Raw genomic sequence first — 20,346 nt, 5'->3', positions numbered from 1 at the left:
CAGGAAAAATGCAGCATGTTGCGTCTCAATCTGCGTTCGGCGCCTACACGCGCCTGTGTGAGTACACCCCCATTTGAAATAATGAAATGCGTCTATTCCTGCGCTCCCCTGCGGCTGAACGCCGAAAAACGGAACACAGAGGAGCACAGGTAAAAACGCTCATGAGTAAGAGCCCTTAGATTTGCTGTGGTTTGTGTGTAGCCATGCAGAAAGCATTGAAACTAATTGTTTAATCAGCACATACATCTCATGTGTGTCCACTTTTAAAGGGATGAGGGGCAACTCTAGCCATCATACCGACTGCATCTAAACTGATTGCATGTGGATTTTACATGTAGAAAGTCTTAAAAGGGATACATGGCAGGGATTTAGACAACTTTACTTAGATTGTAGTTTCCCTTCTTAGTTCTTACTATTGCTGAAGTCACATTTGGGCCTCTGTGTATTAACCAGCATTACTTGCACATAAGAGCAGCTGAAAGCTCCCAAGTAAATGTATCATTTCATCCTGATTATTTGGGATTGTGCTGTTGAAACGGACTGGTGAAGAAACCAGGAATTAAGTCTTGAAGTGGCTGTTACTGGTTCCCTTCCTGAAATGAAATCCGTGCTGCACTTGGTGGTAAGTAACCAGGGGCTGAATGAACAGGGGGTACATTGGGTATAGCGCATTCTTCCCTGGGGAAGCGTTTTGCCATGAAGCCTGTTTGTCAGACAATTTTATAGGAAGTTGTCAAATCTCTGGTGCTTCTTGAAGGGAATTATAACCTATTTAGGTTTATCCTTTTATTATCAGTTTTGTGAATCTTTTCTCATTCCAAATAATTTGGATGTAGTTGTTCTTTACAGCAGAATTGTATGCAAACCATGAATGGGTTACACTTCAGAATGAATGTTCTTTTTGCCTTCAAGCATATCAAAATGTAATCTAAAGGTGGCCATACACCCCTGGAGTACACCCCTCATGTGGCACCCCTTTAAAGGCTCTTACTGATGAGCGGTTGAAGCTGCGCTCCCCTGCCTTCCATTTTTCTGCGTTCCATTTTTCTGCGTTCAGCCGCAGGGGAGCTCAGGAATACACGCATTAAGTTCTTTTCAATGGGGCTGTACTCCACGCCGAACGCTTGAAAAATGCAGCACGTTGCGTCTCAACCTGTGTTCCGCGCCTGTGTGAGTACAGCCCCATTGAAAAGTACTTAATGTGTCTATTCCTGTGCTCCCCTGCAGCTGAACGCAGAAAAACGGATGGCGGGAGAGCGCAGCTTCAACCGCTCATCAGTAAGAGCCGTAAAACCGAACACATATGCAATATACAGTCTGCATGGCTAATTGGCAATTCATTTAGATGCATGGCTGCACATGAATCGGTTCAGTCTGCAACATGCGTCTAAATGAATTGCTAATTAGACATGCAGGCTGTGTATTGCATATGTGTTCGGTTTTAAAGGGTTGAGATGGCATCCTTAGGGCTCTTACTCATGAGCGTTTTTACCTGCGCTCCCCTGCGTTCCGTTTTTCGGCATTCAGCCGCAGGGGAGCGCAGGAATAGACGCATTTCATTATTTCAAATGGGGCTGTACTCACACAGGCGCATGTAGGCGCCGAACGCAGGTTGAGACGCAACATGCTGCATTTTTCCTGCATTCGGCGCCTACACGCGCCTGTGTGAGTACAGCCCCATTTGAAATAATGAAATGCGTCTATTCCTGCGCTCCCCTGCGGCTGAACGCCGAAAAACGGAACGCAGGGGAGCGCAGGTAAAAACGCTCCTGAGTAAGAGCCCTTAGGGCTCTTACTGACGAGCGTTTTTACCTGCGCTCCCCTGCGTTCTGTTTTTCTGCAGGGGAGCGCAGGAATAGACGCATTACATTTTTTCCAATGGGGCTGTACGCAGGTTGAGACAAACCTAAAACAAGTCAAACACTTTTCAGATGTATGTGCAGACAAACCAGACTAATATCCTGAGACCACAGATCGCAGTCAGTTCCTTAATTGGGCAGGTTTGTCTATATACCGTCAGCAAACAGTTAAATGTGCCCATTTGCATCACAGCAGTTGTAAGGGCAGAGACACATGGTCAAATTCGGGTAGATTAGTCGCTCGGGATGGCACTCGGAGCGGTTCGTTTTCTGTAGTCGTCCGAAGTTTCCTCGTGGGGCGACTTCGGAAAACAAATTCCTCGGAGTGCCACCCCGCTGGCGATTAGATTCTAAGGAGATTAAAAACACACAATGGTAACCACAATATCAGTTTTAAAGGCAAAAAAATACCCGTATATCCTTTATCTGGTCAATGTATTATGGATATCTTCAATATTCTGATTAAGTTAATGTAATAGTTGTATATGTGTGTGTAACAATAGCTGCACATTGTATATAGAATCCCCAACCCTCTGCTGTTAAGTTTTCTTCCTTAGCAGAGAGAGAGATGTAAAACAAGCAAGAGCTCAGCACATTAATACCATGTGCAAACTGGCTCTGTTATGTTCTTACCATGTCTTCTTTTACGTGTGTTGTACTTGTGCCAGGTGCTGAGATTGGCATGAAGGCATAACATTGAGAATTTTTCAATGGGTATTCTACTTGTAATTTCTAACCCTGTTATGACATGGCGGGGACTAAACAAATGATTGACTACAGTGCAGACTGTTGGGCAGCAGGCATTCTCCACAAGCAATAGTAAACGTTACTGCACTCAGCATGAATTTAATAATCACCCTAAAATTTTCTTGCATAGAAGTATTAAGATCAGGGGGACACTAATGGTGGGGTGGTGTCATTATAACACAATAGGAGCTTGGTGGAGACTATGCTAAAGGAACAGATATCTCCCACTCCTAGACTTCTATACTGCTGGTGGCATTTATCCTATCCCTACATCAGAGGGATTGTTTACTACTTGCAGGGTGCAAATGTAAAATGCCATAGACCGTCCCAATTTAAAACGAATTTATCATTTCCAGGCAAAATCCGCTCAGTGTTAGCTAATAGGCTGAACCCATTCTGTCAGTGCACACATGTACAAGATGCAAAAGGCAGCGGATCAGCTTTTGAATGGGTGAATCCTTGTTTAAGGCTGCAGGCCAGTCTAGAATTGAAAACGGGCCGCAATTGGCCCATGGGCCGGAGTTTGGCCATGCCTGAATTAGTAGTTAGGCAGGCTATATATAGACTTAAAAGGTTAAACTTGATGGACGTGTGTCTTTTTTTTCAACGTAATTTACTTACTATGTAAGAGAGAGGGTCAGGGAAAGGCAGAAAGACAAAGGAGTGAAGTTAAGAAATGTAAATTAGGGACAATGGAGTTTTATAGTTAAGGCTAGCAGGCACTGTATAATGGCAGCTGCAGTGGGGCAGAAAATGTGAAGAGGATCATAAAGGCATTTCAGAGAATTGAGTAAAATAGAGGGAGACGTTTGGGGGACAGAGAGGAAGGGGTTGCTAATAAGAATAATAATTGAGAGAGCAGAACCTATGACTTCTTGGTGAGCACTGTGACTTTTTACTGAGCTACAACTGTAGCAAATATGTAAAAGGAAAGGTGAGATGAGAAGGGAAGCCTTGAGCAGATAAAGAGGGAGAGGCAAAGAAAAGGGACAGTTGGAAAGAAAGAACCAGTGGAGGCAAGAAAAGGTAGAGGAATAGGAGGAGAGACAGGTCCAGACTGGTAATGTGTAGATTCTGGCAAATACCAGAGGGGCTGCTGTAAAATGTCACATACACTGTATTTTGGGCCTTTGGGGGGGCTGTCTGGGGGCCTCTGTGTACCTGAAATGAAGAGAGGGAAAGAGTTGCACCAATGGTGTGAGGGAAGGAGATGTACCAACGGTGTGAGGGAAGGAGATGTACCAATGGTGTGAGGGAAGGAGATGTACCAATGGTGTGAGGGAAGGAGATGCACCAACGGTGTGAGGGAAGGAGATGTACCAATGGTGTGAGGGAAGGAGATGTACCAATGGTGTGAGGGAAGGAGATGTACCAATGGTGTGAGGGAAGGAGATGTACCAATGGTGGGAGGGAAGGAGATGTACCAATGGTGGGAGGGAAGGAGATGTACCAATGGTGGGAGGGAAGGAGATGTACCAATGGTGGGAGGGAAGGAGATGTACCAATGGTGTGAGGGAAGGAGATGTACCAATGGTGGGAGGGAAGGAGATGTACCAATGGTGGGAGGGAAGGAGATGTACCAATGGTGGGAGGGAAGGAGATGTACCAATGGTGTGAGGGAAGGAGATGTACCAATGGTGTGAGGGAAGGAGATGTACCAATGGTGTGAGAGAAGGAGATGTACCAATGGTGTGAGGGAAGGAGATGTACCAATGGTGAGGGAAGGAGTTGCACCAATGGTGTGAGGGAAGGAGATGTACCAATGGTGTGAGGGAAGGAGATGTACCAATGGTGTGAGAGAAGGAGATGTACCAATGGTGAGGGAAGGAGATGTACCAACGGTGTGAGGGAAGGAGATGTACCAATGGTGTGAGGGAAGGAGATGTACCAACGGTGTGAGGGAAGGAGTTGCACCAATGGTGTGAGGGAAGGAGATGTACCAACGGTGTGAGGGAAGGAGTTGCACCAATGGTGTGAGGGAAGGAGATGTACCAATGGTGTGAGGGAAGGAGTTGCACCAATGGTGTGAGGGAAGGAGATGCACCAATGGTGTGAGGGAAGGAGATGTACCAACGGTGTGAGGGAAGGAGATGTACCAATGGTGTGAGGGAAGGAGTTGCACCAATGGTGTGAGGGAAGGAGATGTACCAACGGTGTGAGAGAAGGAGATGTACCAATGGTGTGAGGGAAGGAGATGTACCAACGGTGTGAGGGAAGGAGATGTACCAATGGTGTGAGGGAAGGAGATGTACCAATGGTGTGAGGGAAGGAGATGTACCAATGGTGTGAGGGAAGGAGATGCACCAACGGTGTGAGGGAAGGAGTTGTACCAATGGTGTGAGGGAAGGAGATGTACCAATGGTGTGAGGGAAGGAGATGTACCAATGGTGTGAGGGAAGGAGATGTACCAATGGTGAGGGAAGGAGTTGCACCAATGGTGTGAGGGAAGGAGATGTACCAATGGTGTGAGGGAAGGAGATGTACCAATGGTGTGAGAGAAGGAGATGTACCAATGGTGAGGGAAGGAGATGTACCAACGGTGTGAGGGAAGGAGTTGCACCAATGGTGTGAGGGAAGGAGATGTACCAACGGTGTGAGGGAAGGAGTTGCACCAATGGTGTGAGGGAAGGAGATGTACCAATGGTGAGGGAAGGAGATGTACCAACGGTGTGAGGGAAGGAGTTGCACCAATGGTGTGAGGGAAGGAGATGTACCAATGGTGTGAGGGAAGGAGTTGCACCAATGGTGTGAGGGAAGGAGATGTACCAATGGTGTGAGGGAAGGAGATGCACCAATGGTGTGAGGGAAGGAGATGTACCAATGGTGAGGGAAGGAGATGTACCAACGGTGTGAGGGAAGGAGTTGCACCAATGGTGTGAGGGAAGGAGATGTACCAACGGTGTGAGGGAAGGAGTTGCACCAATGGTGTGAGGGAAGGAGATGTACCAACGGTGTGAGGGAAGGAGTTGCACCAATGGTGTGAGGGAAGGAGATGTACCAACGGTGTGAGGGAAGGAGATGTACCAACGGTGTGAGGGAAGGAGTTGCACCAATGGTGTGAGGGAAGGAGATGTACCAATGGTGTGAGGGAAGGAGATGTACCAATGGTGAGGGAAGGAGATGTACCAATGGTGAGGGAAGGAGTTGCAGGGAGAGAGAGGGGGAGAAAAGGAGACATGAAGGAAATATTGTATATTTATAGCTGAACTGTATGAAAAGAGAAGAAACTAAAGCAAGAAATAATGTATATCCTCGCTATTCACCTGACAGGAATAATGTGGCTTGTATGTGTATCAGGAAGTAGCGCTGGTGCAGAGAACACAGCTCTGCCCATTCATTGGCTGATATCGCCCAGCATGTATGCGCGTCCTTGGTTTGTGTGTGAGCACAGTTCCTGAGGGATGGATTTATGTTATTTAAATGGCATCGTTTTGGTATAGGGTTATTCAAAGGCACGTTTTTGTATAACGCATGTCCCGGTGCATTTAATGTGGGCTGTTTGGATGTGAAATATTTTTACACTGGATTACACATTTACCACAGGGTGTAAACCTATCCCTGAATAAAGGCCTTCACCCTTAATATAGTATCACATATAAGCAATATTTCAATTGGTCTGTTTTTCTTCTACAGACTAAAATGCTCTGTAAGGCTACAAATGTTATTGTTCTTGCTATTTTGTATTACTCATCTTTCTATTCGGGGCTCTCCTGTTTATATTCCAGTCTCTTACTCAAATCCGTGCCTGGTTGCTAGGGGAATTTGGAGCCTAGCAACCAGATGGCTGAAACTGGAGAGCTGCTGAATAAAAAGCTAAATAACTCAAAAACCACTAACAACAAAAAATGAAAACCAATTGCAAATTGTCTCAGAATATCCCTCTCTTGTACATTTAAAGGGAGGCCTCTGCGGAGGCCTCTCTGTTTAAGTGGTATGTAGTGGAGGGAGTCTATTGTTACATTTCTTGTATTCAGCAGTGGTTCTGACTGGGGCTCATTTGGGCCCACACATACGACTGTACCCCAGGTATAGGCCGTGACACTCCAGCAGGACTGGCATCGGTCTCTATCCCCTTTGCTGGCCTGTTGCCCCGTTTACGTGACGCGTGCGTCCATCTTCTCCACCCTTACTGCTGTGACAGATCCGGCTACCTGAGTCCACGGCTCCTCCTTTCTGTCTCCATGGTAACTGACTCCAGATAACTAGAGCATCCTCTCTGTTGCCAGGGAGACTGCAGCTCTTTCCGCTTTTCATTACAAAACACCTTACTCCACCTGTCAATACTTTTGTGAGTTGTGTGTGTGTAATGTGTGTAAATATTTATGGATGAATGTTTGAGAGAAGCCACAAGTATCCAATAATTTAGGCCTAAAACTGCCGATTTCCCTGGCAATAAATGTATTTTTCGAGTCGTGCAGGTGACGTGTTTGAGAGAAGTTAACACCGGGGTTAATAGATGAATGAGAGTTAATTACACAGGCCAGGGATGATGAGGTGGAGTGAAAGAGAAGGAGGAGCCCAAGCAGAAAGGGAAGGGATAAGTGGTGTAACTAGATGTTACTGGGTCACACAGCAAATGTATTTAAAGTCCCCCAAAATATCCAGAGGTTGTCCTTTTTTACCAATTTAGTTTGAAATTGCTCATTAATTAGGGCCCTATATCTCTTGGGGGCACCTCTGCAGCTGCAGGGTCTGCTTCCTCTCTAGTTACACCCCTGGAATGAGGGGACCCCAGGACAATGAGAGGGGAGACCAGTTGGGGTCACAGTTGGACAGATGCACACACAGCGCTGTATAGAGAAGGGGCAGCAGGAGGAAAGGGGAGGAGGCAGAGGGCCAGGCTGACCAATAGGAGAAGAGCCGGAGGTATTGAAAAAGGACATGGGGGAGGGGAGCAGAGGATGGAGGGAGAGAGATAATAAGGGAGGAGAGGAAGAGGGGGAGGGAGGAAGCAGCAGCCACACAAAGAACCTGGGCTGGTGCGAGAGAGACAGAGAGTGAGGAAGAAAGAGACTCACTGAGCGAGGGTGGCCGGCTGCAAGGAGGTGAGTGCAGGGGGACCCCATTATCTGCCCCCCACACCGTTACCTAAGGTTGCCACCTGGTCGGTATTTTACCAGCCTGACTGGTAAAAATGTTTGATCCCAACGTTATTAATAGGGAAAAAAGGCCGGTATTTCTTTCCAGAAAAGGTGGCAACCCTACCGCTACCCTGCCCTCTCACTGTGCTGCCAAAGCACAAAATATCAGTGGGGCAAGTGGGGACGTTGGACCTTGTGCCAGTCCGTTTCCCTCTTTCCAGTTAAAGGAGAGGCAGTAGGGGATGCTGGGAGATGTAGTTCTGATCGCAAGTGAGTGTGGTCCCGATACAGTGTGACAGCTGAACGAGGCAGGCTCATGGACTTCGGATGTGGCCACTCGCAGTGGTGTTGGGGTCACTGGGACAGTGATGAGCCGGCTCACTAGGAGGGGAACGGGGCCAGGAGCCATAATGTATTCACTCCTGTTTCTGTAGGTGAAACTACCACTATAATAATACAGTACTTGTAACTGACGCCCATTACAGCTGCGCCAATTCCAGTGTCGGACTGGCCCACCGGGATACCAGGAAAACTCCCAGTGGGCCCAGGTGTCGGTGGGACCTCATGCTGCTAAACATTTGGTCTATTTCATGGTCATTCCCTATTTCTATGAGAACAAAGAGGCTAAATAGATGGAATAATAGATTATAGTATGTAAAATAAAGAGACTAGATGAATAGAGGTTGAATTAGGAGAAAAAGAATAATAATACTGAGAGTGGGCCTGGTCTAAGGTTTTTTGGTGGGCCCCGGGTCTGAGGTTTTTGGGTGGGCCCCCTGGTGTCCCAGTCCGACACTGGCCCCTTCTCTCTCTCTAGCCACAGCCCTGTACAGGTATCTGCTGGCAAATACTTCATTGGATGATTTGTGGCCTTCAACTTAATGACTTGGATTACCCTTGGCTTTGCACCACAGTATTTGCACCATCTCTGCTACTGCACTTTACTACTGCACATAGTCTACTATGGCCCTGCACTTTTGATACTCCCTGCTGTGGCCTGGAGCGTTTATGGCAGGGTGGGGGCCCCTGTTCTACACTGATGAGACTCAAACACTACTAGACACACACTGCAGCCATTTGTTCATATTCTCCCACTGGTGGGTGCTAAGGACCCTCACACATTTCCCTCCTGGTCTCTCACGTATCGACAATAGGGCTACAAACTCGGTCAGTGTCGGACTGGGATGCCGGGGGCCCACCAGAAAACCTTTGACCGTGGGCCCACTTTCCAAACTATTATTCCTCCTCACTCAACCTCTTTATTCTCCTAGTCTTTTACCTCTACATAGTATACTCATTTCTTCCATTAATAAGCCTTTTAAAGAAATAGGGAATGACCATGAAATAGGCCAAATGATTAGAATCCCACTGATACCTGGGCCCACCGGGAGTTTTCCTGGTATCCCGGTGGGCCAGTCCGACACTGAACCCTGGCCATAAACTGTGGCTACTGGATTCTCTCCTGGGTTACACTTAATGGCACTGCTTCCGGCTGAAACTAACATTTTTATATGTATTCTTGCCCATTCTATACAGAAGCAAATAACATTAACTGTGCACATGGCTATGGGCTGAAATTGTATATAGCTAATCAATAATACACACATACAAGTGAATTGGAACCCACACTCACTGCACCTCCCTGCAGATAAGGAGTAGTCCTGACAAGGCCAGTCAGTGGGGGGAGGACATAAAGCATTAGACTAACATGCCCATTGTAGCGCTAGTATTTTAAAGGAGAACTAAAAATGAATATGGCTAAAAAATGGTACATTTTATATATTGAACTTGTTGCACGAGGCTAAAGTTTGAGCTTGTCAATAGCAGCAATGATCCAGGACTTCAAACTTGTCACAGGGGGTCACCATCTTGGAAAGTGTCTGTGACACTCACATGCTCAGTGGGCTCTGATTGGCTGTTGAGAAGCTAAGCTTAGGGCTCGTCACTAATTATCCAGCAGAAAATGAGCTTCCCTGGCTGTAATATAAGCTGATGCTACAGGTTTGCTGATTATTACATTCTGATGCTAATTGCACTGGTTTCTGTGCTGCCATGTAGTAATTATGTGTATTAATTACTAATCAGCCTTATATTGTGACATTTCTATTCTATGTGTACTGTATATTGTGAGTGGCTCCCTAAGCTCAGTAAGTGACAGCAGCACAGAGCATGTGCAGTGAATCAGCAGAAAAGAAGATGGGGAGCTACTGGGGCATCTTTGGAGACACAGATCTTTACTGCTAAAGGGCAGTGGTTGCCTTGGGCTGGTACAGAAGCACAAAACATCATGTACAACATTTCTAGCTACATAGTTAGGCTTTAGTTCTCCTTTAAAGGGCCATCTCCTTCAAAAACTGTATTTTATCCTCATGCAATTCCAAGTCATTTTCTATTACACTTTCAGTGATTTTTTTCTAAAGTTATTGAAGCAGTATCCACCTGGCTGTTTAGATTCTCTGCACTGCTGGTTCTGACTTGTGAAACATTGTAGCAGAACCCAGCTGATTACCAGACCTGAAGGTCTTCTGTTACATTGTTTCAAAAGTCAGAACCTTTTATTGTGCAAACAAACCTGTTTTTGTTTGGAGAACCCCCTATGCTCTTCTCTCCACCAGAAAACAAATAAGAGAGTGCAGTATGGGAATGTGAGAAGCAAATCTTTCAGATCAATCCAATGAATAAATAAATAGTACTGAAATGGAAATGACTGTCTTGCAGATGGGCCTAATATACCCAGCCCTCTCCAGCTTAGGCTAATGATACCCAGGCAGATCTGATAACTGCCTCTCTATGACTGTTTGTGCACTTGCATGGGATCAGCCTATTAGAGCACAAAGGGGAGGTTTTTCCACTAAATTGGTCATTTCTCTACCGAAATCCACTGTGTGTGCGCATATTGACTGACTAATCCCATGACGGTTGTTTCACATATATTTAGAGAGAGGCAGCAGAGAAATGACCCGTGTTTCATTAGCCATAGTATAAGACAATCATTATTCCTCTGTGTGAATGTACCCCTCAGTGACTTCTTATATCCTTATCATTTACAGTAGGGGGGTACATTATCCCTTATAATACATGAGTGATACTCAGAGTTCCCTGTATAACTCAGCCTGCAGCCTTGTGCCTTTATATGGTCACAGAACAACCCCTCAGTGACTTCTTATATCCTTATCATTTACAGTAGGGGGTACATTATCCCTTACAATACATGAGTGATACTCAGAGTTCCCTGTATAACTCAGCCTGCAGCCTTGTGCCTTTATATGGTCACAGAACAACCCCTCAGTGACTTCTAATATCCTTATCATTTACAGTAGGGGGTACATTATCCCTTATAATACATGAGTGATACTCAGAGATCCCTGTATAACTCAGCCTGCAGCCTTGTGCCTTTATATGGTCACAGAACAACCCCTCAGTGACTTCTAATATCCTTATCATTTACAGTAGGGGGTACATTATCCCTTATAATACATGAGTGATACTCAGAGTTCCCTGTATTACTCAGCCTGCAGCCTTGTGTCTTTATATGGTCACAGAACAACCCCTCAGTGACTTCTAATATCCTTATCATTTACAGTAGGGGGTACATTATCCTTTATAATACATGAGTGATACTCAGTTCCCTGTATAACTCAGCCTACAACCTTGTGCCTTTATATGGTCACAGTGACATCTAATATCCTTATCGTATGGATATTATTTAATTTATATCACACTATGGGGTCCATTATTCTTGCCACATACTGGCACGTTTATTCAGGTGCTGCTCCCAGTACAGAAAGTGCCTGTGAATGTGCGGCTGGGCATGGTGTGTGGGCCCCGGGGACACTGTACAGAGGGAAGGGAACAATGTCATTTTACCATTAACCCTTTGCAGGGAAGTCAGTTTGTAGCTCTGTATAGTAATATCTTTGTTCTTTCCTCCCTTCCCCACACTCTCTCTCGCCTTTTGATCTTTGTTTTTCAGCTCACCCACATAAGTCCCCTGCACCCTTCCTGTAACCCCATCTCACCCCCTCGCCCGCCCCATATCTGCTTCCGCCTCTCTGTTTCCCAAACAAGGTGTTTTCAACAGTTCTGTACAGTGATTTGTGCCCAGGCAATTTCGTCACTAGAGATTATTTTAATCCGAGCGTCAGTGAAAGAACAAGATCTGCTGTGTGCAGGGGCGGAGGTAGGAGAACGGGCACCAGGGTGCCACCTGGATGTTGGGCTGGGAGAGGACCAGAGAGACCTTACAGTGAGGGAGAATGGAGATGTATTATTGTCTGTCTCAGGGGGTGAGAGCTGTGCTACATACAAACAGGGCAGAGAAAGAGAGAGAGAGAGAGTGTTGGCTGTGTGTGTATGGTACAGGGAGAGATAGAGAGGGCAAGATGAGAGCTGTGTAGGTTAGAGAGGAAGAGGGGGCGAGAGCTATGTATGGCACAGAGAGAGAGACTGCAGATCAAAGAGAGGGGGAAATGAAGAGAGAGCTGTGTTGGTTACAAAGGGGTGAGCGATGGCTGGGTAGGTTACAGAGGGAGAAAGAGAGGGCTGCGTGGGATACAGGGGGAAAGAGAGAGCTGCGTGGGTTACAGAGGGGGAAAGAGCTGCGTGGGTTACAGAGGGTGAAAGAGAGGGCTGCATGGGTTACAGAGGGTGAAAGAGCGCTGCGTGGGTTACAGAGGGGGAAAGAGAGCTTTGTGGGTTACAGAGGGTGAAAGAGAGGGCTGCGTGGGATACAGGGGGAAAGCGAGAGCTGCGTGGGTTACAGAGGGGGAAAGAGCTGCGTGGGTTACAGAGGGTGAAAGAGAGGGCTGCATGGGATACAGGGGGAAAGAGCGCTGCGTGGGTTAGAGAGGGGGGAAAGAGAGCTGCGTGGGTTACAGAGGGGGAAAGAGAGGGCTGCGTGGTTTACAGAGGGGGGAAAGAGAGAGTTGCGTGGGATACAGGGGGAAAGAGAGCTGTGTGGTTTACAGAGGGGGAAAAAGAGGGCTGCGTGGGTTACAGAGGGGGAAAGAGAGAGCTGTGTGGGTTACAGAGGGGGAAAGAGAGAGCTGCGTGGGTTACAGAGGGGGAAAGAGAGAGAGCTGCGTGGATTACAGAGGGGAAAAGGTTGTGTAATGTTAGAGGGGGCTGTGCTTCCCATAGAGAAAAGAGAAGTGAACTTTTTGTTCAGTACAAGTAGATCTGGATATTGTGATTTTGCATGGTTGGCTACACAAGAGAACAGATGCAATAGAAGAGCTGAAAGTAGATAGGGCAAGTTCTCAGGAAATTGCAGAAGCCACAGGGTGACGGGAAATGACAGAGGTGACTTTTTTTTTACACATTCTTTCTTCTGACTGCGACCCCACCAGTCTGTGAGTGAAATCTCGTAGCCCAGTACAAGTCTTGGGCAGCTTCCAGCATTGTTGAAGTGCACTTCTATTTCTGTCTGCAGCGCCTGCTTCCCTATCTCTTGTGCCCCCCTGCCTTGTGTCTAGGGGTGTAAACCGGCACCACTTCTAGATTTGCCTTATTATTGGAGGTGCCACTGTGGAATGAACCACATGAAACAGATTAAATGAGTTGGTTCTCCTTTGTCTTTCCGCAGATGCAAATGACATTGTGTTGAAGTGTTCCAGACGCTGTCCTCCAGAGAAATGTTCCAGGCCAAACTGCCCAATACCCCGGCTGCGGGCCATGTAAGTCTCATGAGTCTGTATCTATATTGGGTATCTATATTGGGTTTTCAGCAGAGTTCTGCTCAGGGCTGAAGAGGATTGATTGTTGGTATGTATGCAAAATGAGCTGTCAATCAACAATAGGCTTCCTGTGAGGATGAGGCAGCTCCCTGTATTAGTGCCAGAATAAAAGGAGCAAGGCCCAGCGAATGCCGAAATCTCAGTTATTTTTAAGTAATGTGAAGTTTGCTCTTCTACCAAAGGCAATTAATGGTCCGGACACCATGCAAATGGCACATCTTGCCTGGCACAACCACCGATGCTTCAGCTTCTTTTTGGGGACACAACAATCCTACTATGAAGATCCCAACAAACCCAGTGGGGGGATATAGTGACAGGTGTAGGTGCTAGGAGTCCCCACCTGCCTCATAAGGAGTTATAAATGGATTCACGCTGAGCATCAGTCTGTGCCAATACCAAACCCAATTATATTTTATCCATTCCTCCTTGTTCTCCATCCCGCAGGCCCAGACCCACAGGGGTGCACAGGGTTGCTTTGTGGCTGAAGCAAATTTGCACCTACTGTATATAAACAGGGCCGGATTTACATAGTGGGCGTCCCTAGGCCCACTACCGTTCGTCGCCCCTGTCCCCTCCAGGGGAACAGGAGAAATGGAGATTGGTGCACGGGAAATTTAAAAAATGATTGTATCTCCAGTGCATCCCCAGTGTTTTTGAACCAATGTGGGTGTGGTTGGGCAGCATGCCGCCCCCCTAAAATCCTGCCGCCCTAGGCCCGGGCCTAGGTGGCCTTTCCACAAATCCGGGCCTGTATATAAAAAGATGGGTTTTTAGTTTTGGGAAGAACAAAACCGGTTTCTTCCCTTCCAAACAGGGGGCCAGTGAATGGTCCTTAAGGGATACTGTCATGGGAAAAAAAATTTTTTTCAAAATGAATCAGTTAATAGTGCTGCTCCAGCAGAATTATGCACTGAAATCCATTTCTCAAAAGAGCAAACAGATTTTTTTATATTCAATTTTGAAATCTGACATGGGGCTAGACATTTTGTCAATTTCCCAGCTGCCCCATGTCATGTGACTTGTGCCTGCACTTTAGGAGAGAAATGCTTTCTGGCAGGCTGCTGTTTTTCCTTCTCAATGTAACTGAATGTGTCTCAGTGGGACATGGGTTTTTACTATTGAGTGTTGTTCTTAGATCTACCAGGCAGCTGTTATCTTGTGTTAGGGAGCTGTTATCTGGTTACCTTCCCATTGTTCTGTTGTTTGGCTGCTGGGGGGGAAAAGGGAGGGGGGTGATATCACTACAACTTGCAGTAAAGAGTGATTGAAGTTTATCAGAGCACAAGTCACATGACTTGGGGCAGCTGGGAAATTGACAAAATGTCTAGCCCCATGTCAAATTTCAAAATTGAATATAAAAAAATCTGTTTGCTCTTTTGAGAAATGGATTTCAGTGCAGAATTCTGCTGGAGCAGCACTATTAACTGATACATTTTGAAAAAAAATTTTTTCCCCATGACAGTATCCCTTTACTAGGCCTGGTGCAAATTGTGTGCTGATAACCTAATGCCATGTACACTGCCAATCTTTGGCTTTTTTTTAATTTTAGGATTCCGGGTGCAGCTCTGCAGTCAGTGTAGTACAGAGATCAAAGGTAAGTGCTTGCATGTTGGGGTCCTCTTTCAGGCTTGTTTGGGAAGTACAACTGACTAATAAGCTCCGTCTCGCTCAGTCTTTTAGTATGAAGCCTGCGGTCAGAGAGCTGTGCTCTTCCTGCCAGAAAACCGTCTACCCCATGGAGCGGCTCGTGGCTGACAAACACATCTTTCACAACTCCTGTTTCTGCTGCAAGCACTGCAGTGCCAAGTTAAGGTGAGTGCCACGGTTCTGTGCCAGTTTCAGGGGGGCTAATTTTGCCCCATATTTACTAAAAAAAAATGTAAAAAAATTAAAATATGACCCTTTTGAGGTGTTCATATCACAACTGAAGGTCAGCACATATATGATCCTTCTTAATGCAGAAGTTGCTTTCTGTTCTGCAGTGTGCCAAGAAGGGGAACTATCCAGAAAATGTAATAGAAGCTTCATCGTAATAAAATAAGAAACTTTCTAAATACCACCAATTAAATATTCTGTATAGATTCTGAAATAATCAAGTTTATCGTTAACTATTCCTTTCTCAGCATCTGTTTCTCTTCATTCTGTCTTCAAGCAGCAGTTGGGTGTCAGATATTCATTGACAGTTAGATCCAATATATCTTATAGGGGGGGCTCCTTTCCTAGCAGATTTATTAGAGCTCACTCATATAACTGATTCCAGTACGAACACAATCTAACAAAATAACTGCCTTTTGCACAAATCCTGCATGTAGAGAGACATGATGTCTGGTGAGTTTAATAGAGGGAGCTCTAATACATCTTCTAGGCAAAAGGAGCCCCCCTATAAGATATATTGGATCTAACTGTCAGTGAATATCTGACACCCAACTGCTGCATGAAGACAGAATGAAGAGAAACAGATGCGGAGAGAAGGACAGTCCAGATAAACTGGATTATTTTAGAAACGGTACAGAATTTTTAATTGATTATATTTAGAAAACTTCTTATTTCAGTATGTTGAAGCTTATATTAAATTGTTGTGATTCTTCCCCTTTAAGGTGGCCATTCATGGGCAGATTGAAGCTGCCGATATCGGTCCTAGACCTATTCAGCCGCTTATCTGCCAGTGTATGGGGGCGTCTTGACGGGTTTCCCTGATCGATATGATCTCTATCAGGGAGGTTTGATTTTTCATTGCCTAGTTAATGCGGTCCTCATCCAGCCTCTTCATTGTATTCCAATTGTTCGGCCCTAAGGCCAAACATTTGGATTAACCCGATATCGCACTGCCGTTGGAGGGCATGTCGGGAAAAGATCTTATCGTGTATGGCCACCTTTAGTTCTGAGTGTCGGCTGCAACCTCATCTTTTTCTTAATGGATCTGGGAGCTGCCTTAAATCACTATATAATACACAAAAGCCATGAATATCTTGTAAATTATATCCTTATAAATGGTGACTTGTGATGTCATCAGTATGAGTAGTGATGTCATTTTTGTCACATGACTCACTTAAACTTGTGTATTATAATAAATAAAGTACCCTTGTTGGAAAATATTATAAGTAACCTCGGAGTTTCATGACCTGTATAAAAGCACTTGTCTTGCCTTGTGCTTTGATATAGTCATGGAACTCCTCGGTGACTATAATATCCTTATATTTTACAGTAAGGGTGCATTATTCACTATATTAATGGTTGTTTTAATGTTTTTCAGCCTGGGGACATACGCCGCACTTCATGGAGAGTTTTACTGCAAGCCTCACTTCCAGCAGCTCTTCAAGAGCAAAGGAAATTATGATGAAGGATTTGGTCGCCGACCTCACAAAGATTTGTGGACCCACAAGGAGACAGAGGCGTCTGGGGACAAAGCACCCTGAGTGGTCCCCTTCTATGCTGGGTGCCATGGCTGTGGGGTGGTGAATTGTCATGCAGATTAAGGCACTTTCCATGGGTTGTGGCTGTTTTTTTGTCAACCTCTTACTGCTGGTGTAGAGGTTCACACGCCTGCTCCCAGAATTCTTCCCTAGGACCCTACTGATCTAGGGATTAAAGGCTCTTCACCCTATCCCGTGTACTTAAAAACATTTAAAATTTTACATTCCAGGGTGAAGCAGCCTTTTTGAATTCTGGGTGCACACGGCTCAGTGGGTTGGGTGGGGGGAGGAGTGGGTGGTGGTTAAGGAAAGGTGTCCTGTTTTATTGTTGGGGGCATTAGCTGATGCTGCAGGGGTCAGCTTCTCAATGGTCAACGTGTGAAGCTGTTTTTGTTTTGTCTTTTGAAACATATCTCAGGGGTGGGCTGTGGGGAATTTAAAGGGGGTGGAAGGCCTATCATTCTCAGGAGACATGGGCTTCTGTAGAGGTCCCTCACCCCTGAAAGAGGCCGTACGTTCAGGTCACCGACAGGACATTGTCATTTTGAGCTATGGATGAACACACTGGTCAGTCCCTAAACAAGAATCCTGAGCTCGGCAACGTCCATCCAGTCCACCAGTTCGGGAATTCAAGTGGCACTTCTTGGCCCGAGTCTAGTGGTCGCTTCTCTTCCAAGCCTCTAATTTCGCTCCTCGGAAAACCTCATCAGCCTCTCCTTCTGTAGGAAAGAGGGAGGCCGCAACATTCCTTAACTCCAGCTGTCGACAGGGTTATCGGGCAACAGAAGGGGTTACTCATTCTCTCTGCACTTGGGTTGATGGCTTGTTTACAGACTTGAACTTGATACCGTTGTACAATGGAAGCCTCACTGCTCCAGATCTAGTGCTTTTACTCTGATGCAGTGCATTCTGGGTCTGGCCAGTGCTCCCAGTTCACATTATCTTGGATTTTACCCTTGCCACTAACAATATCTTTGTAGAGGAAAGGCGGGTGGGCTTGGAGGGGGCACATGCTTAACCATTCCTTCCTGCCATAAACTTTTCTCCATGAAATGTGAGTGGTGCAAAGGAATATTGCTCCCCCACTGGCCGAAGGAAATTTAAATCTTACCCCATTTATGTTTAAAGGATAAGTCATCCTTTAAAATAAGTGTAAAATTGACTATTGTGTTATTCTAAGAAATTTTGCAATGTACATTCATTATTTATTTTCTTTTAATTCCAAGATATTAATGGATACATGTGCTGTTAATATAAATGAATTTTGTTACAACAGCGCCACCTGCTGGTCATTTTCTGACTAGTCTGACCAGCAAGTAGTCAAGGAAATTGTCAGGAGAAAGAAAGAGGCTGCTCTGATGTTCTTCTGCTTATGAAAGATGTGGGAAAGGTTTCTAATTTTATTCCTCAGCAGAAGAACATCAGAGCAGCCTCTTTCTTTCTCCTGACAACTTCCTTGACTACTTGCTGGTCAGACTGGTGGGAAACTGACCAGCAGATGGTGCTGTTGGAACAAAAATCATTCATATTAACAGCACATGTATCCCTTAATATCTTGGAATTAAAAGAAAATAGTCAATGAATGTACATTACAAAAGTGCTTAGAATAGAACCCTCATCAATTTTACTTATTTTAAAGGTTTACTTATCCTTTAAAAAAATAAAATAAAGAGATAAATACCTGAAAATAACACCAGCAATCCTATGTAGTGGCTAGTTGTGCTAGGGATCAGGCACGTATGTGTCGGAGATAAAATAGAAACGATACCAAAACCAAATAGCAACTTGGACTTTAAATATTTTCTTTTGACATAGATTGGGGGGGAGAAACGTAGTACAGCAAAACAGTTTCCATAAGTAGGATGTAAGCGTCAAGCACTAGATTTTTCCATGCAAGCATCTGAAACCTGTGCCTCTCCCACCCAGTTGAGAAGGATGCTGGGAGTCGAGTTCAGCCCCAGCGGGAGAGTCGAAGGTTGCAGAATGCTGTTATTTAAGGGGAACTATCGTGAACATGAAAATTTAATATAAGCTTCAGCATACTGAAATAAACTTTCTAAATACAATAAATTAAATATTTTGCATAATTTCTGAAATAATCAAGTTTATCTTCACTATACCTCTCTCAGCATCTGTTTCTTTCGTTTTCTCTTCATGCAGCAGTTGGGTGTCAGATAATCATTGACAGATCCAATATATCTTAAGGGGGGCTCACTCACATAACTGATTCCAGTACAAACAAAATCTAACAAAATAACTGCCTTTTGCACAAATCCTGCATGTAGAGAGACATGATGTCTGGTGATTTTAATAGAGTGAGCTCTAATACATCTTCTAGGCAAAAGGAGCCCTCACTCACATAACTGATTCCAGTACAAACAAAATCTAACAAAATAACTGCCTTTTGCACAAATTCTGCATGTAGAGAGACATGATGTCTGGTGATTTTAATAGAGTGAGCTCTAATACATCTTCTAGGCAAAAGGAGCCCTCACTCACATAACTGATTCCAGTACAAACAAAATCTAACAAAATAACTGCCTTTTGCACAAATTCTGCATGTAGAGAGACATGATGTCTGGTGATTTTAATAGAGTGAGCTCTAATACATCTTCTAGGCAAAAGGAGCCCTCACTCACATAACTGATTCCAGTACAAACAAAATCTAACAAAATAACTGCCTTTTGCACAAATTCTGCATGTAGAGAGACATGATGTCTGGTGATTTTAATAGAGTGAGCTCTAATACATCTTCTCGGAGCCCCCCTATAAGAGTTTATTTCAGTATGAAGAAACTTATTCAATTTAAATTTTTGTGATAGTTCCCCTACAAAAAACACTCCGATCTGGTGGTTATCCAGACTAAATGCAACAGAAGCACACACATACACACATAGATGTTACAGAGATGTGTAGGCCATAGATTGCACAAGCACTGTCTCTGTTCAATGGATCTCAGGACCCACCTGCAATCTTGTCTGTAGATCTGGAGCTGAGTTTTCTGTGTATATTTTACACCCTCGTTCTGCCTTATCCTTCTCCTGGCTCCGTGCCTTTGGCTGCATATTATCAGGGTGTTTCCCTTGGTCCCCCCAAAAGCATAATCTCTTTCTGTGCTTATGGATATGCCAGTGTACGACTGTTCTGTAATACAGGGTAATTATATAAAGCATCTTGCTGTTTTGTTCTATATTCTGGCTCTGCTTGTTCATTTAAAGGGTAACTAAAGTCTAAAATAGAATAATGCTAAAAATGCTGTATTTTGTATACTAAACATGAATTTACTGCACCAGAAGCCTAATTAAACAAATGATTTATGCTTTCAAAGTTGGCCACAGGGGGTCACCATCTTGTAACTTTGTTATACATCTTTGCAAGACCAAGACTGTGCACATGCTCAGTGTGGTCTGGGCTGCTTAGGGATCGTCATAAATTATCAAAACAGCACAAGTCAAATAATATCTGCCTGAAGCCGATACAGCAAGACTGATTAATAATCAGAATATGCAGA

The 20,346-nt window shown here is 44.9% G+C and overlaps 1 protein-coding gene across 7 annotated transcripts; it reads left to right on the top strand.

The window, feature by feature from the left end:
- Positions 1-298: 298 nt before the first annotated feature.
- limd2.S (LIM domain containing 2 S homeolog) lies at positions 299-20,027 on the top strand. 7 transcript variants are annotated; one of them, XM_018237460.2, is made up of 5 exons: positions 299-622; positions 13,272-13,362; positions 14,972-15,016; positions 15,095-15,234; positions 16,676-17,531. In XM_018237460.2, exons 2-5 carry the CDS (start codon positions 13,321-13,323, stop codon positions 16,836-16,838), a joined length of 390 nt encoding a protein of 129 aa, XP_018092949.1. In that variant the 5' UTR covers positions 299-622; positions 13,272-13,320; the 3' UTR covers positions 16,839-17,531.
- The last annotated feature ends 319 nt before the right edge of the window (positions 20,028-20,346 follow it).

The sequence above is a fragment of the Xenopus laevis genome, chromosome 9_10S, assembly GCF_017654675.1.
Source record: "Xenopus laevis strain J_2021 chromosome 9_10S, Xenopus_laevis_v10.1, whole genome shotgun sequence".
NCBI classification, from domain to species: domain Eukaryota; kingdom Metazoa; phylum Chordata; class Amphibia; order Anura; family Pipidae; genus Xenopus; species Xenopus laevis.
The sequence above is the reverse complement of the archived record's forward strand: the minus strand, read 5'-3'. Positions and strand labels throughout refer to the sequence as shown.

Excerpts from the sequence above, each read along its gene's own strand:
- limd2.S (XM_018237460.2), top strand. The coding sequence starts at position 13,321 with ATGTTCCAGGCCAAACTGCCCAATACCCCGGCTGCGGGCCAT. Across the intron at positions 15,017-15,094 it reads GTGTAGTACAGAGATCAAAG|TCTTTTAGTATGAAGCCTGC; the intron begins GTAAGTGCTTGC and ends CGTCTCGCTCAG. Across the intron at positions 15,235-16,675 it reads CACTGCAGTGCCAAGTTAAG|CCTGGGGACATACGCCGCAC; the intron begins GTGAGTGCCACG and ends AATGTTTTTCAG.